At 38.3% G+C, this 24,188-nt stretch overlaps 1 protein-coding gene across 5 annotated transcripts in view; it reads right to left on the reverse strand.

The window, feature by feature from the left end:
* The window catches only part of arhgef25a (Rho guanine nucleotide exchange factor (GEF) 25a), a 77,973-nt gene that overhangs the window by 33,870 nt on the left and 19,915 nt on the right, over positions 1–24,188 (reverse strand). The window contains exon 1 of one of the 5 annotated variants that reach the window (XM_079802378.1): positions 23,692–24,079. The exons of 3 other annotated variants lie outside the window; for them this stretch is intronic. In XM_079802378.1, the coding sequence (XP_079658504.1) occupies positions 23,692–23,785 (94 nt within the window). In that variant the 5' untranslated portion in view covers positions 23,786–24,079. Of the gene's footprint in view, positions 1–6,853; positions 7,211–23,691; positions 24,080–24,188 lie in introns of those variants that run through there. One more of the 5 variants, XM_079802377.1, reaches the window with a different exon arrangement.

The raw sequence follows: 24,188 nt of genomic DNA on the forward strand, positions 1-24,188 counted from the left end.
ATTTAGTAATATGAATTGTGGACACTATATGGGCAATATAATATAATATAATTAATATAATATAATATAATATAATTAATATAATATAATATAATATTATATAATATAATATAATATAATATAATATAATATAATATAATATAATATAATATAATATAATATATATAATATAATTAATATAATATAATTAATATAATATAATATAATATAATATAATATAATATAATATAATATAATATAATATAATATAATATAATATAATATATAATATAATATAAAATATATAATATATAAAATAATATAATATAATATAATAATATAATAATATAATTAATATAATTAATATAATATAATATAATATAATATAATTAATATAATATAATATAATATAATATAATAATATAATTAATATAATAATATAATATAATATAATATAATATAATATAATATAATATAATATAATATAATATAATATAATATAATATAATATAATATAATATAATATAATATAATATAATATAATATAATATAATATAATATAATAATATTCAATTGCTAACTAGCCCAATCGCGTTCCAGGAGTAAAACAATCATTCAGGGGGAAAAAATCATGGTCTTTGGTCACTTCAACCCGCACACTAAAAAACAACCCGCAGCAATAGTGTAAAAGTAGCCCAATTCCATGAGAAAACCTAGGAATTGGCAACACTGAAGATATTAAAATTCCTTACTAAATTAGTGAAGTTTGCGTTTATAACAAGTGAGAATGTGAGTGGTAATATGAACGATCTTTACTTCTGAAAAGATACTGATAATGTCATTTTGTTCATTATATTTGCCTTGTGTAACACATATTCAAGCTCAAGAAAAGAAAGAATCTCATTAGCCATAAAAGTACGTCACAGCTTGAAATCATGTAGAAATGTTTGTGATAATGTGTGCATGTGAAGACCAATGTGTTTTGGTGTACAGTGTCCACCTTTCCAGGAATTTGGGCTCCATTTCCACTTATTGATTGGCCGTGATAGAGTGCTGAGGCAGCAGCGCTGCAGGAGGGAGTGTGTTGGCTCTAATGGGCGGCAATTTTCAGAGAGGCTCAGGCCTCTGGAGACCTGCAGATCTTTAGTCAGCTTTTGTTTGGCACAGCCAGTCACTGCGTTTGGTTGAGTCACTGCATCTGCACCTGATGCGTTCTTCATATAGGAGGGGAAAAGACATAGATCCAAATACATAAATGTTGTTTACAATCCAAGGTGGATATGGACTGTAATATAAACAGTGACTGCAATTTGTAGATAACAAGATGCCATCTGAAAGTTTGGAGGCTAGAACGGAACTTCAAAGGAAAAGGCTTTGGAAAATGTGAAGATGTTATGTACTGTAGTGAGGATTATTTGGGGAAAAAACTACTTTAGCTAAATATACGTGTCATGAACAATTTGGTTTTCCATCAACTTCCTCTTTGCAGCTATCAAATATATCTATAATCCAATTTCTGGAGATTGCACATAACCCAGGCTTTCTCATTTCTACCCACACAGAAGAAGCAAGTTTGCTGTATGGATGATGTATCCTCCCCGAACCTCCATTAAATATACACCTACAACAGTAGTTCTCAAACCGGGGACCAGGACCCACTTGGGGGCCTCAGAAAACTTGCAGGGGGGCCTTATGATGATTTAAAGGGATAGTTCACCCAAAAATGAAAATTCTGTCATCATTTACACCGGGGCGATTATCACGCACGCTTATCGCCAGCGTTTTTCGAGACGTTTTTTGACGCATCTTTTTGTTCTTACCCAAGCGATTTTCACTGGTGATGCGCCGAGTAAACGTGCAAATTTACTCTCTGACAGTAGATAGAGCTTATTGAAAAACAGAAATACCCCGGAACACAAGGTGGCACTGCACAACTTTACACTTCTGATACTTGCTTGTCACACAGAAGAAGAAGAGAGCCTCCTATCGAGATTTTTGTAGTTGCTGTGGCGTTTGTCATAAAGTTCTTTGTGTTCAGACACCAAAGAGACCAGCAGCTCTACATTCATCTTGCCGTGTTGCCTCATCTTCTTCTTATTCTACTTACTTCCTCTTCGTCGTCTTCTTCTTAGGTGTGCTCGGCAAGACCATTTTGTGCTTGAGCGCCACCAAATAGTGTTTTACTGTAACTTCAGCAGCTCCAGGCACGTGAACAAAAGCGGCAATCTCATTGGTCGGACAGTTTTTAAGGCGGCACGTCACACTCCAAAAAACGAACCGGAGGCTTTTTTTTTTACATTACGCTTTTACGCCTGCCGTTTTGCCGATGTATTGACGGGCCGATTATCACGTGCGCTTAATTTCTTTCTTCTGCTAACACAAAAGAAGATATTTATTATTTAATTCAAGCAGGTTTGGAACGACTTGAAGTCTCGTGCACGCGGGATGATTATTGCGTGCGCTTATCGCCGACGTTTAACGCCTAGTGACTAAACAAAGGGCGCTGCTTTAAATGAATAGTGGACTCTAAAGGGAAAGTGTTTTAAAGGGATAGGTCACACAAACATTTTAATTTGTCAATTTATTTGCATTATTTTAATTTCAAACCTACGGCTTTCTTTTAACTCTTTCCCCGCCAGCGTTTTTTTTTTTTAAGTTGTCAGCCACCGCCAGCATTTTTGATCATTTTCACAAAATGTTCATTTATTTTGTTGTATGAAAATTTGAGCACACAATACTGTATATCAAAAGAAAGGACTGAGTCTAGCTTAATGCATTCTTTTTTTATCAACACTAGAAAGTGGTTAAGTTTCATAAAAAAGCAACATTTTAAGCAAAAAGCTGAGAAAAAGACTACATCTGGATCAGATTCAGAATGATGATCAAAGCATAGATGGAGTAGATCGAGTCCATCAACACCCCAAAACTTGCACAGTCCTATAGCTCGTCCTGGGTCGACATTTCAGTAACATTAAGCGGTTTTGATTTAAATGCTGTTTAATGTTGATGATGACGTTATTTTACATATGCATGCTTACATATGTTATCACTTGCTTCTGCATCTTCTTCACGTCTTTTGCTCAGGAGATTCATTACAGAAGATGTGTAATAATGCCCCCTTATAACAGTGAAAACATGGAAAACTGGAAATTTCCGTCAATGGAGGGGAAGCGTTGTCTTATAAATGATGGAAATTTCCGACAATGGCAGGGGAAGAGTTCAAGGGACTACAAGAGGAGATTATTTCTCTGAAGATTACTTTAGCTATTTTTGTCACTTGGGTCGAAAATAACACTGAATCCGACTGAATTTCATTGTACAGACGTTTTTCAGAAAATCCTCTGCAAAAGAAGGAAAATCATACATGTTTGGAAAGACATGAGGCTCAGTACATTTTCATTTTTGAGTGAACTATCCATCTAATGTGTCAAGACTGCTTGGGTGGTGTAATTGCAGTGTCCTCTCACTCAACAATTAAAGCATTATTCAACCGTGAATGAGAGTGGAATGCGAGTGGAGCCACAAATACAGAATCATTTAGAGTGTCTATTTTTCTCTGTTGTCCTGAAGTATGTAGTTCCTGTTCTTTGTCTCGCTCTCAGTCTAGACCACTTGTTCTCAACCTAGGCCTGGCCTATAGATTGTATTTCACCTACGCAGAGGAAATGGAACGGTTCGAGCGTCAGACAGGTCCATGTGTGTAGTGGCACTGAAGGTCGGCCTATCCCGAGCAGACACGTAACACGCCATTACGGATCGGACCGTACTGTACTGCACTGCACCATTAACATCATTTGCTCTGAGCTCGTGGCCACACACTCCATCTCCCGCCCTCGATCAAAGTGTTGGTTTCCAGGCTGGCTGTGATTACAGCCATTTCCTGGCTTAGTTTTTCCTTGCAATGCAGCAAGACTTTTAAATGTAGCCTGATGTTTATGGTCACAGCCTTATTTGGGGTTTTAATCCTTTTTTCCCCTTTTATGTGCTTCTTTAGCTAAAAAGACAATTCTAAACTTATACAAGTTTTTTTTTTCCTGGGGACTAATGCTTTCGAACTTTAAAAAGAACATGATGAAAGTATCATAAAAGTAGTTCACAAATAGATTTCTGTGAGAAACAGACTCACTGAAAATATTCTCACATTCATAAAAGTATAGTCTGATTCATGAAGGATTCTGAATGAATTAGCTCACGCATAAGACTGATCTGATTCATTTCACTGACTGAATGATCCGGCAGCAGCTGTTAACAGTAGGGATGTACCGAAATGAAAATTTGGGGCCGAAAGCGATTCTGGATGTACTTGGCCAAACACCAAAACCAAAAATTACATTTTTAATAATTTTTAATTTCTTTTTTTATTTTACAGTATAATTGTATAATATTAGACTTTTTAATTAATTTCAATAATTTTATTGAATCAGAATTTTAAAAATACAAGCCAATTTAAAAAAAAATACCAATTTTATTTAAAGCTACAGTCCGTAACTTTTTGCGCTCTAGAGGTTAATAAACAGAACTGCATGCGTCTTGAGGAAGAACATTGCAGCCAGAGCTACTTCTCTCTGTTAATGTCTATGTTTGTGCTCCTCCGCAGCTGAAATAGTCCCAATATAAACACTTATTATAAGTATACCATAATGATTCAGGGTAAGACAAAAAACACGGTTTGGAAAATGGATTAATGTTGTACATTCTAATTATATCATTTTTGTAAATCTTGAACACAAAAAAAGTTTCGGACAGCAGCTTTAAAGAAACAAACCAAAATTGGGAAGTATATTAAAATATCAAATATCAATATATTATTCTTCATTCAGTTCTTTCCAACAGAATCAGATTTAACAGATTTATATTTCGACCAATTATACAAATAAATGCCGCAAGCAACGCCAGAGAGGCAACACAACGGAACCCACAATTCAGTTAGGTGACGCATGACATCACGCCAAGAGCACACACACACACACACACAACACTGAGCAGAGCAAACTGGGTGCTGGTACAGACTTACCGAAGTTGTGCGTCTTTAGAAACGGAACCATTCGCAAAGTTACAAAAAAATCTGCGCGAGAGCCAAACCTGAGTGCTGAATGCTGAGGCGCGGGGCGGGGTGGCATTTATTTTCTGCCTTTTTTCTCTTTCAGCCCAAAACCGAAAATGCCATTTTCGGCCGATCATTTCGACCAAAAATTCGGTGCACCACTGGTATAATGGATGGCAACATTATCAGTAAACAGCGACTTAAATTTCAGTTGGTCTCTCACCAAAAATTATCGCACAGTTTGAATTACTAATACAGCACATGAGTCAAATGGAGCAATTTTATGATACGCTTATGATACAATACGCGTTTTTCAGGTTTGAAAACGAGAGGCGCACCGCACTACTTTTTTTGGTTGACGTTTATTAATTTAGAAAATAGCAGTGCGCTGCATTTTTTTTTATGTTTCTAGGCAACCCCCGAATCAGCTGTGCTGTGAATCTAATCAAGGTAACGGTCACCATACGGAAGGCCCGCCTCTCCATTCATTCAATTGGACAATGGAGAAAAAACGAGATGACGTCGGGCGCTTTTCTGCTCAAAGTTGAATTTTTTTTCAACTTCATGCGCTCAGAGCGCTCCTTCAAAAACGCAAGGCACAGCAGGCCGATAAAACGCGAGACGCCCAGGGCGCATAAGCAGCACGCATAACGCTCTCTGCCAACAGAAATTTGTTCAAAAAAGGCGTCTCTCGCTGCAAAAATGCACTCTGTCTGATCTTTTAGAAGCTTGAAAGCTCCAGTACCCATTCACTGTAATTGCAAGGGGACAAACACCAATATATTCTTCAAAATATTATTTTTTTGTATTCTGGAAGAAAGTCAAATAATTTTTGAAGATTATATGGGTGAGTAAACGATGACAGCATTTTTAGCTATGGGTGAACTGTCCCTTTAATCGCTCGTTTTCATGTATGTTTGTTTAATTGATGAGAACTGGCACTTGGCTGTTTCATCCGTTGCTCTTCCACCCTCCCTGTCTTTCTACTTTGCATTTTCACTGCCACATGCTTTTTTGCTCTCCTCCGCTCCCCCCATCCTGCAGCACTGCACAGTCGCTGACGGCCTCTTCAACCACCAATGCCCTGCACTGCCCCCAACCTGCCCAATCACGGAGAACATTTTCCCCTATTTAAGTGGATCAGAGCTGTACGTTTACGCCACCTACCTACCCTGATTCCAAATCTATCAAAACTAAAGACATGCTGCATCCTACAACACCGTTTTAGTGCAAAAAGTCAATGTTCTAAGAAAAAAATCATAACATTATGACATTAAAGTAGTAATATTTTAAGAATAAAGTCAAAATTATGAGAACAAAGTATAGCACTGTTCCTATTGTGATAATCACTCCTTTTCTCATAATGCAAAATACTTTTAATTTATTCACACAATATAATGCTTTTCATTTTATAATTTTATGACTGCTTGATATCTTGTAACATTTGAATGTGGCTTTAAAACCCTGTTGTAGCTTCCTGATCCGTCATCAGTCCTCCACAAGTATGAAGAACAGATTTGTGGTTATGGCATAAGCAAAGAGAAGCAACCCTCAGTGAGTGACCAATATCAATACTGTGAAGCCACAGGCCATAAATGAAGAACCACGTACACATAAATAATCCTTTGTGTTCCCTGGATTTGTTGATCTTTTGTTCCTGCGTACGGAAAAGGATTTGCCACATTTTAAGAAGCTGCCAATGCAAGACCACACCATAACACGCAGAAAAACACAAAAGTGTCCAGATATTATGGAAGTACAAGTATGCGCGTAAAGCAAACTCAAGCACACACACACAGTCAGGCTGACAAAGTATAATTACTGCCTCACTTGCACACGTATGCCGCAAAACATCCAGTCTGAACACCGATAAGTGCACTTCAGTCCTCTCAACAGAGTCATGACAGTAGACTTTCACGTCCTCCGCCACAGCATCAGAGACACCCTCCCATTTCGGCATATCAGATGCTTTCTCAGGAGACAGGCTGAATGAGAAAAGTTGAACCGTCACACAGCTAACTATTTTAAGCATGCGCACATGCTGAGGTCACAGGACCTGCCCTAAATGCCACTCCATAATCTGATGAAATGACCGGATTTGGTGCGTTTTGATGACTATAAAAAGCGAAACTGGGCATACAAAATGCTAAATGCTTGAGCGATAGCAGTCTCACGCTCCAGAGCGCCTGGGTAAGAGGCTTACCACTCTATTAATGCTGTCTGTATGATGGTGTAGAAATTGAGTGGCATGGCATAAGCGCCACAGTTATGAACTACTGGTCTGTGTAGAAACCACAGCATTCCCGCCCGGCTGCTCCCAAAAGTCTTCCTACCACAACCCAAGCTTCTCTTCCTCGTCCTCTTGCCAGTGTTCCACCACAGACACAAAACCGCTGCGCAAGACCAAGACTGTGGCTATCTGCTTTCCTGGCTCAGGCCCTGCTGACACTACAAATGAGGGGTAAAAGAGATGTAAATTACACCCCAGACTAGAGACCTGAGTCAACCCCGACATCACCCCTCACTGCTGACGCACTCATCCAGATGGGCCCTGCTGTTATAAAGTGGAAGAGAGGATGGGGTCACTAACGGAGTGAATGATGAGCTTGGCGGTTCCTGATGACTCAGATTTATCTTTTCGCTGTCAGCTTTAGAAAATCCTGAAAGTGAATGTCAATAATACAAGATAGAGATGTGTGAATGAGCCAGAGCGTGTGCAGAGTCACTCGACAGAGGATCAGTAACTTTATTAGGATCTGTAACATAAGACCTTGATTAAATCAAATTGTAAGAACGATATTTGACCCTTGCTTATGTAAACTATGTGAGCGAATCAAATCAAACACGTAGAAAGCATTGAGTACTGAAAATATCTGCCATGACTAAACCAAACAACATTTAACTTGGAAAAAAAGGAATAGTTCACCCAAAAATGAAAATAATTTTTTCACGGTCGACATTTTTGCATTGTGGTTGAGTGTGTTAAGGGGAACACTTTTAAAAACAATGATATGGCAAAAATTGACGAATTGCCCCGGTCAAAGCTCATCCACAGGGACAGACAGAAACTGACAAAAAGAGAGAGCCAGTCTCAACTAAAATGATATGCTTTTAAAAGAATGATGTCAAGGAGGACATTCAGGAACATCTTGTATCACAAACACCAACAAAACCTGCCGCCAATCGACCAACTAATCAATCAATGTTTGCACACGATCAACCTAGTGAAACTTTTGCATGTTATTACTGTAGTTTTTGAATAAGTAAGTAGATAGAATCTAAATCTATGGTATATATGAATCTATACACATTCTAAAGAAGAGTTATGTTGTGTTTATCAGTGTCCATTATAAAGATCCATACACTGTAAAAGTGAGCAATCTATATGTTTTTCCAACAAAAACATCCCGATCACGTGGGCACAGGTGGAGAAAACCAACAGCACCTGTTCCCTATATGGGATAATTAAGTAAGAGAATAACAGAAGAACTGCCATCCCAATAAGATGAGCACACTCTCCATACATTCCATCTGTACCTCATATTCCATCACAAAACATAGCAATTATGCATGTGACAATGTGTGTGTAGGTGGACCTCCCTGCGTGTGAGCTTTTATCTGCCTACAGCAGCCTTTGGTTCATGTGGCAGTATTTTTGGGCAGATGCCACTGATTGGACGGCTCATGGAGATTGTTCCAGAAGAGAAGCCCTGCAGTACGACAGTGTCCACGTGGCACAGCCTGTGTGTGTACAGATCTCCAAAATTATGATCATTAGAAGCGAAAAACATCTCCCTGAAGATACCTGCTCATCCACCTCCCTGTTACTGTACCCACACATTACCACAGCAGAGCATCATGCATTGCAGAGTGCACAGAAAATATATTTTTTTTACAGTCTAAGTTACACGCCATACCCACAGACATCCCACAGTCCATTCGATACAATCGATAACTTGACGCAACAACATCTAAACATCCTTAAAGTTACATTTACTTGAGAAACAAAAGAGCAATATATATATACAGACGGATGGTTAGTGGGATGCTCACTATTTCCAGTCTAATGAATTTGTATTTTGCCTTGATTCTCAGTTATGTTGAGGTACTTTAATGGGTGTCACCATCTGCGTGGGAAGATCTCTGCTTTGTGTAATACTTAAAAATGACTATGCAGTAACTCATAGGTACATCATAGTTAACTGACTGATTGCACACTGTATACAGTATGAGCAGACCAATAATAGTTGTTAAGCCTCCAGCGCAAATGTTCATTCCTTCCCATGTCTCTCTGTTTCTTCTAAGTCACATTGCCATGGCAACTAAACCCCAAGGGAAGAGAGTTAGGGACAACCACACAAAAGAAAAACTGTCAGAGAGACACATTATGGGCATCGACTGACATATGCATGCACACACACACACACACACACGTCTGAAAGTTCACTTTACACAGTGAGCTTGTTATCACTCACATCAAAGTCACACTCAAGCCAATCACTGTCATGTTCGGTGCAAGGGATTGACTGACTGTGAAAATGCAGAGCACCATCAAATGACTATAGGGCTGGTGTAAGCAGAGCCTGCATTTGTTTACAGGTGGAAATTTTTCTTTTTTTTGTTTGTTCTTTATTTCTCTCAGTATTAAAGTCATCAATTATTAATATATATCAGCGTATCATGGTATTGCCATCTGCTATCAGATCACAGGGACACGGTACTCTCCAGTACTTTTTGTAAGTACTTCTTTCTTTCTCTCACAAGAAATACTATGGAATTTAACACATTTTGGGGCATGAACCTGGAGATAAAACCATGTCTTTTAGACATGTGCCATGGAATTACCATCTGATAACCTTCTGGGTTCCTTACAAAAAGGTATGTACCCAGGTAAAGTAAAATCTAATGGTAATACCTTGGTACTTTGATATAAATGGTACTGAAATTCAGGTGTTTAGCCTATAAGCCAGGGTACTTCCAAGCCAAACCATAGTACCATGGGACATTATCAAAACACTTTAAAGGGGTGGTAAACCACAATTTCACTATTCTAACTTAAGCTAGCGTGTAATGTTGCTGCTTTAGCATGAACAACATCTGCAAAGTTATAACGTTCAAAGTTTAAAGCAAAGGGAGATATTTGCTTTTAAAGAAATCCATTTCTAAGAACTACAGCAAACGGCCAGTAGGCGACTACACACATTCCTCCAGGGTTGGTGACATCACCAGGCTCAATATTTACATAAACCCCTCCTCCGAGAATATTAAATAGGGGGGGTTGAGGCCATTTTGTATCGCGGCGCTGTTGTGGTATAGTTAGGCTGGAGTGTTGTTGCCGCGATGCCGAGGAAACGCTGTTATATTCATCCGGATTGCAGGCTTGGGTTACTTGCTTTGTTCAGCCTTCATAGGGACAGGGGTGCGTTGCAGAGCGTTTAACATACAACATGTTATATGCACGTGTGTATGAGACAGAAGGGAACAGGCACGTGCGGGGCTCCCGCAGCACATCTCACGGAGGGAAACTTTCACAATGTTCGCGAGTTCAACACCGGATTTGCACAACGTCAGCTGCATAAGACAAACACTGCCAGTGTGTGAATGCACGACGCGCGCGGGGCTCCCTCCCGCAGCACATTTCACGGAGGAAAACTTTCACAATGTTCGCGAGTTCAATGCAGGATATGCACAACGGCTTGACCTGAAAGCTGGATTTACAAACAGAAGCTGTTTACGGGCCACAACCTGTAAGTCTGATTTATTTTTCATCTATGTGTTTTCCTGTAATAGGTTGTAGCAAGGAAGTAAACAGATGACAACACTGTTCTGCAAACCAGTCTGTTAAATGCTTATTCATACTTAACGTTATCCAACGAACACCTATCGTTACAAACACTAACGTTAAAATCTCAACAGCGAACTTGGCATTAGTGTAAATGATTCTTTGATTAGAGCTTTTATGTATTATGTATCTACAGGCATGCTAAACATGGTTCTGTGTGTGATTTGGCTACTATAGTAAAGCCAGTGTTTAGTGTTTTGGGTTAATAGTTCTTGCGACAGATATTTGGCTATAATCGTTCTAAAAATACAAAAGTAACAGTGCCATTCAGTAGTGATCACTATAGATCCGCAGTCTTTACTCTTGAGGAATGAACAGGTTCTGCTCGATCATCTTCACTAAAATGTTCTGGGTCTGATTCGGGCTCAGATTGGTGTGGTTTTATTGACGCCATCGTTTCTAATACTGACCAAAGCACAGTCTACCGGAAAGGTAAGGGGCGTGACGTTTCCGACAAACGTACACTGCGGTTAGCGAATCACAACACACTGGGCCAGCTAACCAATCTGAGCCCATTGCGTATTTTTGAGGGACCGGCTTCATACAACCCGGAAAGCATCAGACCGTTTTACAAGGAGGGACAGAGCAGTGTAGAATAAATGCCAAATATATGAAAAATAATGATTTTTTTTTAAAAACGAAGCATTAACACATGTTACAGTGCACCCCACAAACACAATCAAGCCTTCAAAACAATGTGTTTTACCACCCCTTTAATAGCACAATGGGACTTTCCAAAACTCTATAATAGTACAATGGGACATTTCCAAAACACTATAATAGTACCATGGCAAGTGTAGCTTATGTCTGTCAGTCAGAAAGGAAAAAACGAAAGAAAGAATCTATCCACCTATCTATCATAAATAATATTAGATATGGACAGATATTAATTATGATTAGATAGATAGATAGATAGATAGATAGATAGATAGATAGATAGATAGATAGATAGATAGATAGATAGATAGATAGATAGATAGATAGATAGATAGATAGATAGATAGATAGATAGATAGATAGATAGATAGATAGATAGATAGATAGATAGATAGATAGATAGATAGATAGATAGATAGATAGATAGATAGATAGATAGATAGATAGATAGATAGATAGATAGATAGATAGATAGATAGATAGATAGATAGATAGATAGATAGATAGATAGATAGATAGATAGATAGATAGATAGATAGATAGATAGATAGATAGATAGATAGATAGATAGATAGATAGATAGATAGATAGATAGATAGATAGATAGATAGATAGATAGATAGATAGATAGATAGATAGATAGATAGATAGATAGATAGATAGATAGATAGATAGATAGATAGATAGATAGATAGATAGATAGATAGATAGATAGATAGATAGATAGATAGATAGATAGATAGATAGATAGATAGATAGATAGATAGATAGATAGATAGATAGATAGATAGATAGATAGATAGATAGATAGATAGATAGATGATAGATTTTTTTGAAGCACCAAGGTATACAATATAAATACTATGATATCTGAATGTCAAAGTCATCAATCATCGGTACCATGGTATATATATATATATATATATATATATATATATATATATATATATATATATATATATATATATATATATATATATATATATATATATATATATATATATATATATATATATATATATATATATATATATATATATATATATATATATATATATATATATATATATCAAAGTACAACCATTGGAACATGGTACCTCTAACCTGTAAGCGTTCTTTCTCCCTGTGTTTCTTTTTCAAATTAAACCAGCATTGTGCCTCATACGGCACTTAGATCAGCAGTTTAAGCTGAAAACCACAGGAGCGACTTAACTACCAAAGCTTGACGCTAAAGCAGCACACTTTCCGTTCTAAGATGGAAGTACATAATGTCCGCATAAAAAGCACTGTCCATTATATGCATTTCATTTCCCCCAAGGTCAGAAGTAACTGTACACAGACATGTATTTCTTAGTCGCTGGCTTGTTGCATAAGAGGATAACACGCTGGATTTCATAAACAAGCTATTATTCTCATGCTCGCTCTGAGCCTTAGCAAGGAGCATCTGTCCTTTTTTTGTATTCTGTGTACACGGAGTCAAGCTGCTGTTGGTCCAAGAGGTTAAAGAACTGTTTCTACTCCACCACAATTTGTTTATTCACTACAAGAAAATATGTCTACCAATGCTGTCTGTGGAGAACCCTCGAGGGAAACAACTTCAAGAGACTGCCAGCAGTGACAGAAAGACCTTTGTGTTGAAAAACAATTCAATAATGCACCACTAAAATACACATCAACGGTAAATTAAAACACTCCTCTTTCCATAAAAAAAAACACCAGAAGCGTTGCTCATTCTGGCATTTGTAATGTTGTGAATCACAGCATACTTCAGAGCAGAGATTATGTTCAAAGAACAGCAGAATGTGGAATTCAGAAGAATGATGTCCTCCCTCTTTCTTTTTTTCTAAACAAGGCATGGAATGCACTCCTGCATCTAATAACTTCCCCTCATTCTCCTCATCTTTACGCTGATGCAAACAGCAAACACAATGCTGCTCGAGCACCTTGGTGCAGAAAACAAGGCGGGATATGTCTGTGGGGGTTCCGAGAGGTCAAGGTTTAGCTGGTGGGTGTCGTAACTACACCGTCCGATAAGACAAATTACATTTACAGCTTCAAAAGATCTGCGGTGACAGGAGCAAAGATGGCAGATTTCAAATCACACACTTCCGAGGACACCAACTGAGCAGCGGCCTTTAAGATGAATGGGAATGTTACCAGAGGATTTTCTCCACATAGTATAGACCTTCTTGGGGAGTTCAGGGTCAGAGATGGAAAGAAAGAGAGCAAAACACTCAGAAAAACCAAAGCTGAATATAGTAGAGGAGGTTATTGAATCCAGTTGTGTTCAGAAGGAGAGAGACAAAGAGAGAGAATCAGAATATGAAATTTGCCCCTGGAATGATCTTAACGCTCCACTTGACATTCACATTCCTCACAGGCATATCATACGACTTTCTGCCCAATATTCAGCTGAGGCTATTTCTTCATTCTGCTGGAGGAGCTGTATGTGTGTCAGAGACTGAGTAAGAGATGGAAAGAGTGAGGGATGGAAGGAAAATATATCAGGGAGATTTACAGTGATAGAGAGGGAGAGCAAAGGAGGGAAGGAAAGAAAGACAGATAGAGAGAAAGAAGGGGGTGGGGTGCAGTGTTAAAAATATACTACTACTTAGCAAAGAGCAGTCTCAAGTACCTCAGCTTGCTTTCGTTTTTTGCTATTTTTGCAGCTTTTTCCATAATGCATGGAGGAATGAGACCTTATAAGTGGATGACCAAAAAAGATGCCTGCCAAGTCAAAAAAGAACATCATCTATAAACTTCAGGGGTCTAGTGGGATTTGAACATTCATCCATCCATCATAAATCATATGGTTGGCTGGACGGACGGACAGACAGATAGATAGTTTCGTGCTAAAGAGCTCAACCCATTTGGGCTTTAGTACATGCACTGCACCCTTGATATTGGCACTTAAACCCAGGTTGTTCAAGCATACAGGCTGTGGTAAGTGGCCTTGCATAAAAAAATGTCTGCTAAATAGCAGCTAATAACCAGTCCAATCAGACAACCTCTTGAACAGCCACTTATCAGTGTTCATGTGCAATGGGAGCAGATCAGTCTTTTTTTGTATGAGATAATTATTATTGCTGTAGTTGTGAAGCCCTCTCTCCCTCTCTTGGTTGAGTAGCTGCCAAGCGTTGTGAGTGCCAGCTCATTACGAGGCTGAGTCAAGATTGTTCAGAGACACAGTCTCAGGTGGGTTCGTCTTGGGATGTGCATGCTCCACAAATCCAGCAGGAACCTGGGGATACTGAGACCAAGACAAAGCAAAGGAGTGAAGGGGCAACTCACCTTGAAATGAAGCTCACCAGCTCAAGTTGAAATAGACTTTACATTGGAAGCTGATGCTTCTGGATCTCCAAATGGCTGTATTATATCTAGTGCGCACAACAAGACCAAAGCGTGTTTCCCTAAAGACTCCCAATTTCTGGTTTTCGGTCATGTGTATGCACACCTCATACAACTAATCGCAGACAAATTGCATAAAATATAATCAATTTGCTCCGGGATTGTAATTAAAATCAAAAAACTAGTTTTCACACTAACTCTACATAACAGTTCATTGTTGACCATGGTTGTATATCCCATAATAATGCATTGCAATAACAGGTGTAAAATCAGTGTACACTCAACGGCTATAGAATACCCATGCTCTATGAGCTAACTTATTAGTTTTGGAATATCGCATTAAAAACACTGGATGAAAATGCCAAGATGCGCATAAATAAAAATAAAAAAGCCTCATTTGAGGCAGATATTCAATCCAATAAGAAATGTGCAAAAACTATGAAACACATTTACTCAGTGAATCCCTCGATGCACAACAAAAAACTCTAGACTTTACCTCAACAGTGGATGTGATTGGATAACTGGACTAATTAGCGGACCAATTTAATTGCACAGCATCACAAATATTGGTTTGATAATTCGGAAATGATTTGGATTGATTCCCTCCCAAAAATGTCTCGCATGATTGCATTCCCAAACACCAGGCATCTGAACGTAAGATAAAATGTCAGCGTTTATTGTGTTTTGTCTGTGCGCTCTGAGACACAAGTCGTTTCTGAAGTAGGATAAAAGAGCCAGTGGCTTCCCCAACTGCAGTAACGTCCATTTTTATTACAGATATTTTGCACCAATTTCCCAGAAAGTGGCGATTTTGTTCTCTTGAACACATGGGATGCTTATTCGCAAATGTTTTATGCGACTCAATTTTGCGTTAAATTCACAACTTTGAATGGAAACATAGCTAGCATCCGAATTTGCTCTCTCCTTTTCATTTACTTCTTTAAGTAGACCATCTTTGTGGAGTAACACATGAAGGGAATAATGAATGATAGTACAGGGGGAGATTTCAGATCCAGCCAATATGTCAACAATCAGTAAGAAAGGAAGAGTTTTTCCAATGGTTTACATGGAGCAAGAAAAAAAAACGTACGTACACGTCAAAGCCAGACAAGTTTCTGTCTTGTAGTATGCACTTGGGTTTAGAGACAAATGTACTGTACATGAGAGCTAGAGACAAACAATTGGTGTTGTGACCAGTTCTCCACCCCTAATTGCCCTTTATTATGTCTTTCAGGCATCACCCCAGTCTGCTTTCAAAATTGACTAGGGGTGAAAAAGAAAGGAAAGCAGCAGGTGAAAATGAAGCCATGGGGAGGCAGAAAGCATGGAGCCATTGGTTTCAATATATACGCCATGGCCAAAGAAAATAAAGGCTTGGAAAGGAGAACATTCTCTTGGCAGAGCAATGGCGCTAAGGTCCTACTTACTAGATTCGCTCCCTTGTTTCCTACCACTGGAGTCTCACACATGTTATGACTGCCTGTACTCTGGGAAAACATATATACAAGCAAGATTACCTGTAGGTTTGCATACCACTGAAGGTGTAGGGGGCTTTGCAGTGGTAGAAAGGCAATATAGCAGCATATGTTGTGACTTACTGCAGAGTGGTACTGTCTCCCTCTTAATCACTACCATGACAAGAAGCACATGCTCATACCCGGGCTTCATTAAATCGTCGTTCTTCACCAGCCTTCTAAAGCAGATGGGTTATAAGGGTTTACAAACCTCTGAAGATCATGTAGTTTTGTAAAAGTAAAGCTGTTTTTGGGACGGCCATTTTGTTTTCATGATATAGCCTACTGCAGGTTGCATTTTCAGGATCATGCTGAGAATAAGGCTAGAGCTTCAAATATCTCACATATATCACAACAGACTTCCAGGGACAGCAGGGAGATAAAGTCATAATTTATCAATCAACAATTGAACATTAAAGAGAGCAGAAACTTTTCAAAATCTTTGCAATCTTTGCAATGTTAAAGGGGTTTTGACACCCATCTTCATAAGACGCACCACAGTCTAAAGCAAACAGAACCACTGACACTGTCTACACTGAATACAGTATTCAGATGCCTAATCAATTTCTGACACACTGAACGTGATTGAGCTGACAACAGGGCAAATGGAAGAGTAAAATAACTTTTGCTTTGGCGCACCATGTTTAAACAGCTCTTTTCGTCTCGCTATACAGACTTAAGAAGGACCCAAGCATCAGGAACAAGTGGATGGTTTATTTTTAATAGCATCCCAGATCGTGTCAGAGGATTGCATGTTTGTTCGGAGCATTTGACATTTTTTCTGAATGAGGTGTAATAGAGAGTTTGCAAAGAAACTTTTGTTGAAAGATGGAGCAGCCAACAGTATTGGATCTGACAGCAGCTACCTCACAAACCTTAAGTAAAGAATTTCATTAGGCTTTGTCTGTAAATTATGATTTTATACAAATAATGTTTTTAAAACACTTACTGTAGTAGTGAGGGGGGCGCTGATAATTTTTTACTTTTTTATGACATTGACCAATCCTAACAGTAGCGATTTACTGACAAGCCTTAAGGTTGATTTTTGTGAAAATATGGCAGTTTTTCTGTCCAAAAAACCTTATTACCAATTATAAGTTAACCCCAAGGAACATATTAAAATAAGCAAATTTGTTCACTTTATTTTTTCAGTGCAAAAACAAAAAGTCTTGTTCACTGACTAATCCACTTTAACCAGGAAATATCTGTGCAGGACTTGCAATTTCTAGTGACTAAAATAAGTCAGACAGTGCATGCTAATAAACAACATAACCATGCTAATCAGTGGGCACAATTCCTGTATCTTTTGCATGGGACATCAGAAATGGTTTTCATCCTGTATGGCATGTTCTTCTCAATGAACACAGCTGCACAAATCTACAACAAGCTCCTTTGTCCAGCTCATTTTAGGCAAAGACATGTTTTTTCCTGAGGTAAAAACTCAGCTTCCTGATTCTGTCAGAGCCAAGCGAGTTTCAAAAAAGATAACACAAAGCTTTAGCTCGGCTCAGAAACAATTCTTGAGTTATGTCTCTTCAGACTGTTTGCTTCCATTCTTTACTTCCTCCCTCTCTATTTTTCTATCTTTTTTGCTGTTATTTTTCTTAGTCTTTTTAGCTGCAAGTTCAGTATGATGCTAATAGCAATCACAAATATGCTGTCTCCGCTGTAAGCTCTGCTGATGCTTGATTTTTATAAAAATCAATGCTTGGTGCCATTACGTCCAATATTTCTGTTCTGAATTTATTGATTCTCTAAGTGAGTCTATGAATGATACATATGCACACATGTAGACACCCTATTTAGCAACCCAGTGTTTTCATTCAGATATCAGTGGGGAACGGTTTCCAGCTACATAGCCATGGTCAACTTAATAGTGTCTGACCAGATGATTGTCATGTGTCTCGAAACTTGGAACTCATTAGGAAGGAGAGAAGAGACGTCATATGGTTGATTCCTGCTGTGCTTGTAAATAATAGCCATCTACAGCTGCAGTGTGGAAAAGAAACAGCTTTCACTGCTGTGTAATTACCAGAATGATGGTTTGGCTAAAAAAGCAATGTGATTGCATTCTGCTGGTCATTGGAAAGATGGCTACACCACTAGGGTTGAGTTTTTGTAAGTAACACTGATGCATATAAATATGAAAAAATAAGGGTAACGCTTTAGATTACAGCCCAGAAAGTACTGCGTAAGTAAAGCAAAATTACAGCGTAACTTCGGTAATTATAGTGTAACTATAAAGTATGTGTAGGTATAAAGGGAACAATATGTAATATTTGGGGAATAAAGGGGTAACTATCAGGAAAATTTACAAATAATTTATACTGTAAGTATTTTTAATTAAGGGGTAATTATCCATGTAGTTACAGGTAAGTGGTGCTCTTTATTCCATGTAGTAACAGGGTAAGTATGAATCTGCAGGCTGTAAATTAAAGTGGTGTACTTTCTGGGCTTTTACCAAAAAAAGTAACATTTATGCATGAAGAATGATAAATTGGGTGAAAAAATGGCAAAAATGTACTTTGAGTCAAGACATAGAGACCAGAATCTGTTTTTAACACTAACAATAATTTAAACAAAAAAAAAATCTTAAGCACCAAATCAGCATATCAGAATAATATCATGTGACACTGAAGATTAAATTAATACCTGCTGAAAATGCAGTTTTTAACATATTTTAATATATATTTCACAATATTACTGTATTTTTGATTAAATAAATGCAGCCATGGTGAAGATAAGAGATTTCTTTCAAGGATATTCAACAACAACAAAATATCTTACAGACCAAATCATATGAGAAGATGCTCTATATTTCTAAATGAAATATATGGTTCTGACAAAAAAAAGTATAATTTGGTATATATCAAAAACCCGTGGAACTACCATACAAGACCGTAGGTGCGTTCCATTCGACTGTTAGTGGACTTCACAGGGTATTCCACCATCTTAAGTGAGATTCCAATCCGAAGGCGGCGAACATGTTCAGTACGAACGAAGGGCACTGCGAACGGCGTAGGGAAGAAGGGAACATCGATACATCACTTCACAGGAAGTGGAGAGCGAAAACTCTCCACTCTCATTGCGCGTCGCATCGTCAGTCTGAGCTAACGATGGAGCAGAGCCGTTGGAAGAGTTTTTAAAGAGTTTATGCATTTGAATATTCATAGTTATTTCACAAAACTAGAGTATGAATGGTTATGGTAATGACTGTTTTAAAATAACTTATTCTATTTTATGAATATGTAAACAAATTAAAAGTGTCGAGAAGCAGCTGAGGCCTATCATTTTTACTTTATTTACGTTACCTTGTTTACTATGCTGCACGTGGGAAAGAAAGTGCACGAGGTGAGACCGCTACAATTATTAAGACCATTGATTAAGAACACATTAATACATAGTTCCCAAAATCATATCGATTTTCATATTCAGCAACAAATCTGTTTATGGTCAATTAAATATACAAGTATGTAAACTAATAAAATGAATAGACTAATAGTACAATGTTTTGATTATATTTTTAGATACATACTGTGTGTTTTGTAAATGTATATTTCTATGATATGGTTTTAACTTTTGAAAGTAAAGTTATTGTCAGCGAAGTCCCTGTCGAATGGAACGCACCTCGTGATAGTACCATAGTATCACTTTTTAAGGGAGAGTGGCAAAGTCAAATCCCTACATGTTGTGGAAGTTGGTTCCTGGAAGTGCAAGTTCTGGACTTTTCCATGCATTACACCTTCACAGACAGGAAAAACCTCTGGAGAACAACTGATATGTGAAGATGATTATCACTGCACAATCTAGATTGTTTTTCCTATAAACATCAAAACAAAAAGGGTGTACGCAAGTGTTTGCATTGCACTCTGGGTATGAGACGTGTCTGCGTGTTTCAGACACAGAGAGACATCTGTAGGGTCACGAAAGGGATGTGCGTGACACAGTGAACCAGGTCGATAGCTCTTTCGGCACATGCAATCACGTCTGCCCCTTTAACCGTGCAGAAAACAGCACGTCAACACCCCTCCTGCTCCGTGAGCATTCAGGTTGTGTACTTTATTCCCAGGGTTGAATAAACATTTAGCCCTCATCCGAGCATGATTAAACGCTCTTACATAAATCAGCCATTTATACTCCCTTCTATCATAGAGAATAGAGCTTAGGTGTCAGAAAGAGGCATATAATCTTCAAGGCAGGAGAGTCAGGCTTGGAAAGTGAAAGAGAGGGAGATGGTGGGAGGAAGTCACATATGGGTTTAAGCGTCTCCATCTGCCTACAGTTTTCTCCTAATGGGATTTATATTTAAGGAGGAGAGCCTGATGCTAATGCCCGACATTAAAATAATATTTGCTGACTTAGAGCAGCACTTGAAATCCACTACACATAACCACAGGATACCATCACTTCAAGATGGTCATCATTGCTAATGAAAGGAAGTGCACTGCCATTTTCCACTTAAGAGGTGTTTTATTTACCCTCTATATGCATTCTTTAAGGTGCACTCAGTCATTTTTGTTTGGCCAATACAGTATCATGCAAAAGCAACAATTTTCTACATTGTAGAAATGCACTATTCACAGTCAGCCATGATTAACTTATTCTGAGAGCGATAATAGTGTGATTTCTGAGATCAAATTAATAGTATTAATCTGACCAAGTGATCTAAACATGATGGCCCTCATGATGCCACCTACTCTATGTAAAATGAAACGTATTAGGTGCGCACGTTTTGACACAGCTTCAGAATAGTGTTGTCAACAGTAGCATTACTTGTAGCCAATCACAGCAAGTTTGATGAGAGTGTGAACGCAATGATCAATCAGAGGCGTTTAAGTTAGTCAGGATCTACTCAATACGCCACTCAATAGTTTGTTCAGCGTGAGCTTTGCATGCTCGCGAATAATTTAATTGTAACCAACAAAGAATGAACACAATGCAAATAAGTTTCAAGATTCATTGAGTAGTATAGACATTTTAGACAAGTTTTATTTTTTAAGCTGCTAAGTTTCGACACTGACAGCCATATTAAAATGCAGGACTGAATCTGAAATTGCAATGTTTGTAATAACCTGAAAAAATCTCATATGTCAAAATAGATCTATTAAGTCTTGCTGTGTAAGTGCAATAGACCTGCCACTGTTACCAGTAATGTGTTTCTGTGTTTTTCATTTTATTATTTTAAACTTTTTATTTGATATTTTTAATGCAATTTTTACTTAATTTGATAAATATTTGAAGACTACAATAACAAAGGCGTAGATTGATGACTCAGTGAATGAGCGCGGAATCATGGAACTTGTCGTCATACCGATGGATCTAAAAATGTTTATGGGGAAATAATGTTTATGGATGAGTGAAGGGGAATATAAAGAAATGAGTACATTTTATTCTACCGAACTACACGCAAGTGCTGAATTACTACTCATACAGGTCAGTTTATTTGACTAATTAAAATTGTGAGGAAACGCAATGCTGTCACTTGGTCTACACTATCGAAAATGCATTTGAGTGTGTTGAAAGTTATAATGTTATTCTCTGTGTTAGTTTGTTGGCTATATGAGACTAGCAGTAACTAAGCTACAACAAAATTATACTGATGCTATTCTATTATTTCATTGTGTTGAGCCACATAACATTGATTCGTTTTATGTACATTTGCTCACCTGTCTAATAAAGCACGTGCAAGAACGGCATCTGTCAAGTCGAAGTTAGTTGCGAAGCTCTCGCCATCTCGAAAACGCCACGTCGATACTCTTTTGATTTCTCATTTTGTTCCAAAGTCTGCTTGCCATGGTCATGTTTGAGCAAAACTAGACGTTACGCAGTTGTCCACATCTGTTGCCATGGTTTCTACGGCAGTAAAAGCGGAAAACCGAGGCTAACGCGGATATGACGCCATTAACAGGCGACTCCCTCACATGTCCCGGATCCTTGGTTAAAATCGCAATTTTATCACGATTTACATATAGTTGGAAACATTTGGGATATTGTAAGAACTCAGCTAAACAAAATATACAACACCGGCCTAGTGGTTTTTGGATATTTTACTGCAAAAAAATCCTACATATTGCACCTTTAATAGGGAACTGTGAAATTATACTGGTATTGGTAACGATAACTGAAATGTTGGTATTGTAACAACATTTCAGTATGATGTCATAGGTTAACTTAGATGATCCTAAGTGAAGGTAGAAAGCACATACTCTGGCTCAGAGGAAGAATATCCATTACATAAGCACTGGAGATTAAACTAGAGGCATCTGAACTATGCCAGAGCCCCGCAGAGTCGAAACAATGATAAAAGAGCACGCAAAGAAAGCTTTAAAGCAGTGTATTTTACATAAATTATACAATTTTAGACTCAAAACAGATGGAATATAGCAAGAAGCAATTGTGTAGATGTAATCGCAAGGCATTTTGCTCTGGAGCTACCATTAACATGCAACCTTAATGGAATAGTTCACCCAAAATTTAATTTTGCTCATCCCATGTCATTCCAAACCTGTATGATTTACTTTTTTTCTTTGTAGGCTAACACAAGAGAAGATATTTTGAAGAATGTTCCAAAACTTTGTTGTCCATACAATGAAGGTAAATGGCATCTTTCATTGTATAAACAAAAAAGAAAGGTTTAGAATGAGGGTAAGTAGGCTAAACGATGACATAATTGTAATTTTATTGATAAACTATCAAAATAGAAACCTCAATGACTGTCTGAAAATCCTGAGAGACGAACCAAAAAAGATAGGAAAGAGAGACATGGGCTTTACTTAGTCAAAGTCTCAGTGTTAAATAGGGGAAGGAATGTTTCTGTGCAGCCCAGTTTCATCCACCCACGTGCTCCTCCAAACCCCCCCCCGAACACATGTCACCCTGTCCTACACGCAAACACGCCGCATTTAATGCATGAACATAAAAAACACGCACACACGCCTTTCTTGCCACTCGATAATTGTGTGCACACCTTTGAGAGGGGGAGTGAGATGAAAAGTGTGAGTGGAAGCCGTAACCAGGAGAAGTGACAGGCATCTGTTGCTCCAGCTGAGCGCGAGCAGAAGAAAAAAAGAGGCACAGACGAATCCCCCCGACACGCATGCAATGCAATACGTTCACACTCAGAGAGTAGAGATAAGAAAAAGGTGGGTGAGCATCTGCCAATACAGATTTGGAAGGCGAGATACATTGGAAGAGTCAGACCAAATACAACAAAGCACACACGAACAAGAAGTTGCAAACTTAAAGGGTAGTAGTAGTTTTCTTATCCTTCATCTCAAGTCAACTGTGACGAAGTTAAAGTCACTGACCTCTGACACGGGCATAACAGCAGCCGCACTTTGCCAGGACTTTCCGAAACAAGTGGTGGCAGGCGCAGCCCCGATGGTGGTGGCCCCCCTTCATGGTCTACCCCAGTCACTGACCACAAGATTAGCAGGCATGGGCATGGCACATCACACACGTTCACGCCGGGGATATCCCTGTAGTGGTAATTCCAAAGAGGTGTGGAGGAAAACCTCAAAACAAATCCCAAGAGGAGCAAAAGTCTGGCTAGTCTGCTAGGGAATCATACACTGTCCAGATATCCAGCCTCAGGTTGTTACTGCACAAGCGAGAAGACAAGTCAACGGCAGGCAAAAGCACAGCTCAGTCTCCCTGTTTTTCCTCCCTCCTGCTCTCACTGTCTGCTCAAATGACAGACTGTAAGACTGCCAGAGAGAGAGAGAGAGAGAGAGAGAGAGAGAGAGAGAGAGAGAGAGAGAGAGAGAGAGAGAGAGAGAGAGAGAGAGAGAGAGAGAGAGAGAGA

This window comes from Gobio gobio, assembly GCF_949357685.1.
Source record: "Gobio gobio genome assembly, chromosome: 21".
NCBI classification, from domain to species: domain Eukaryota; kingdom Metazoa; phylum Chordata; class Actinopteri; order Cypriniformes; family Gobionidae; genus Gobio; species Gobio gobio.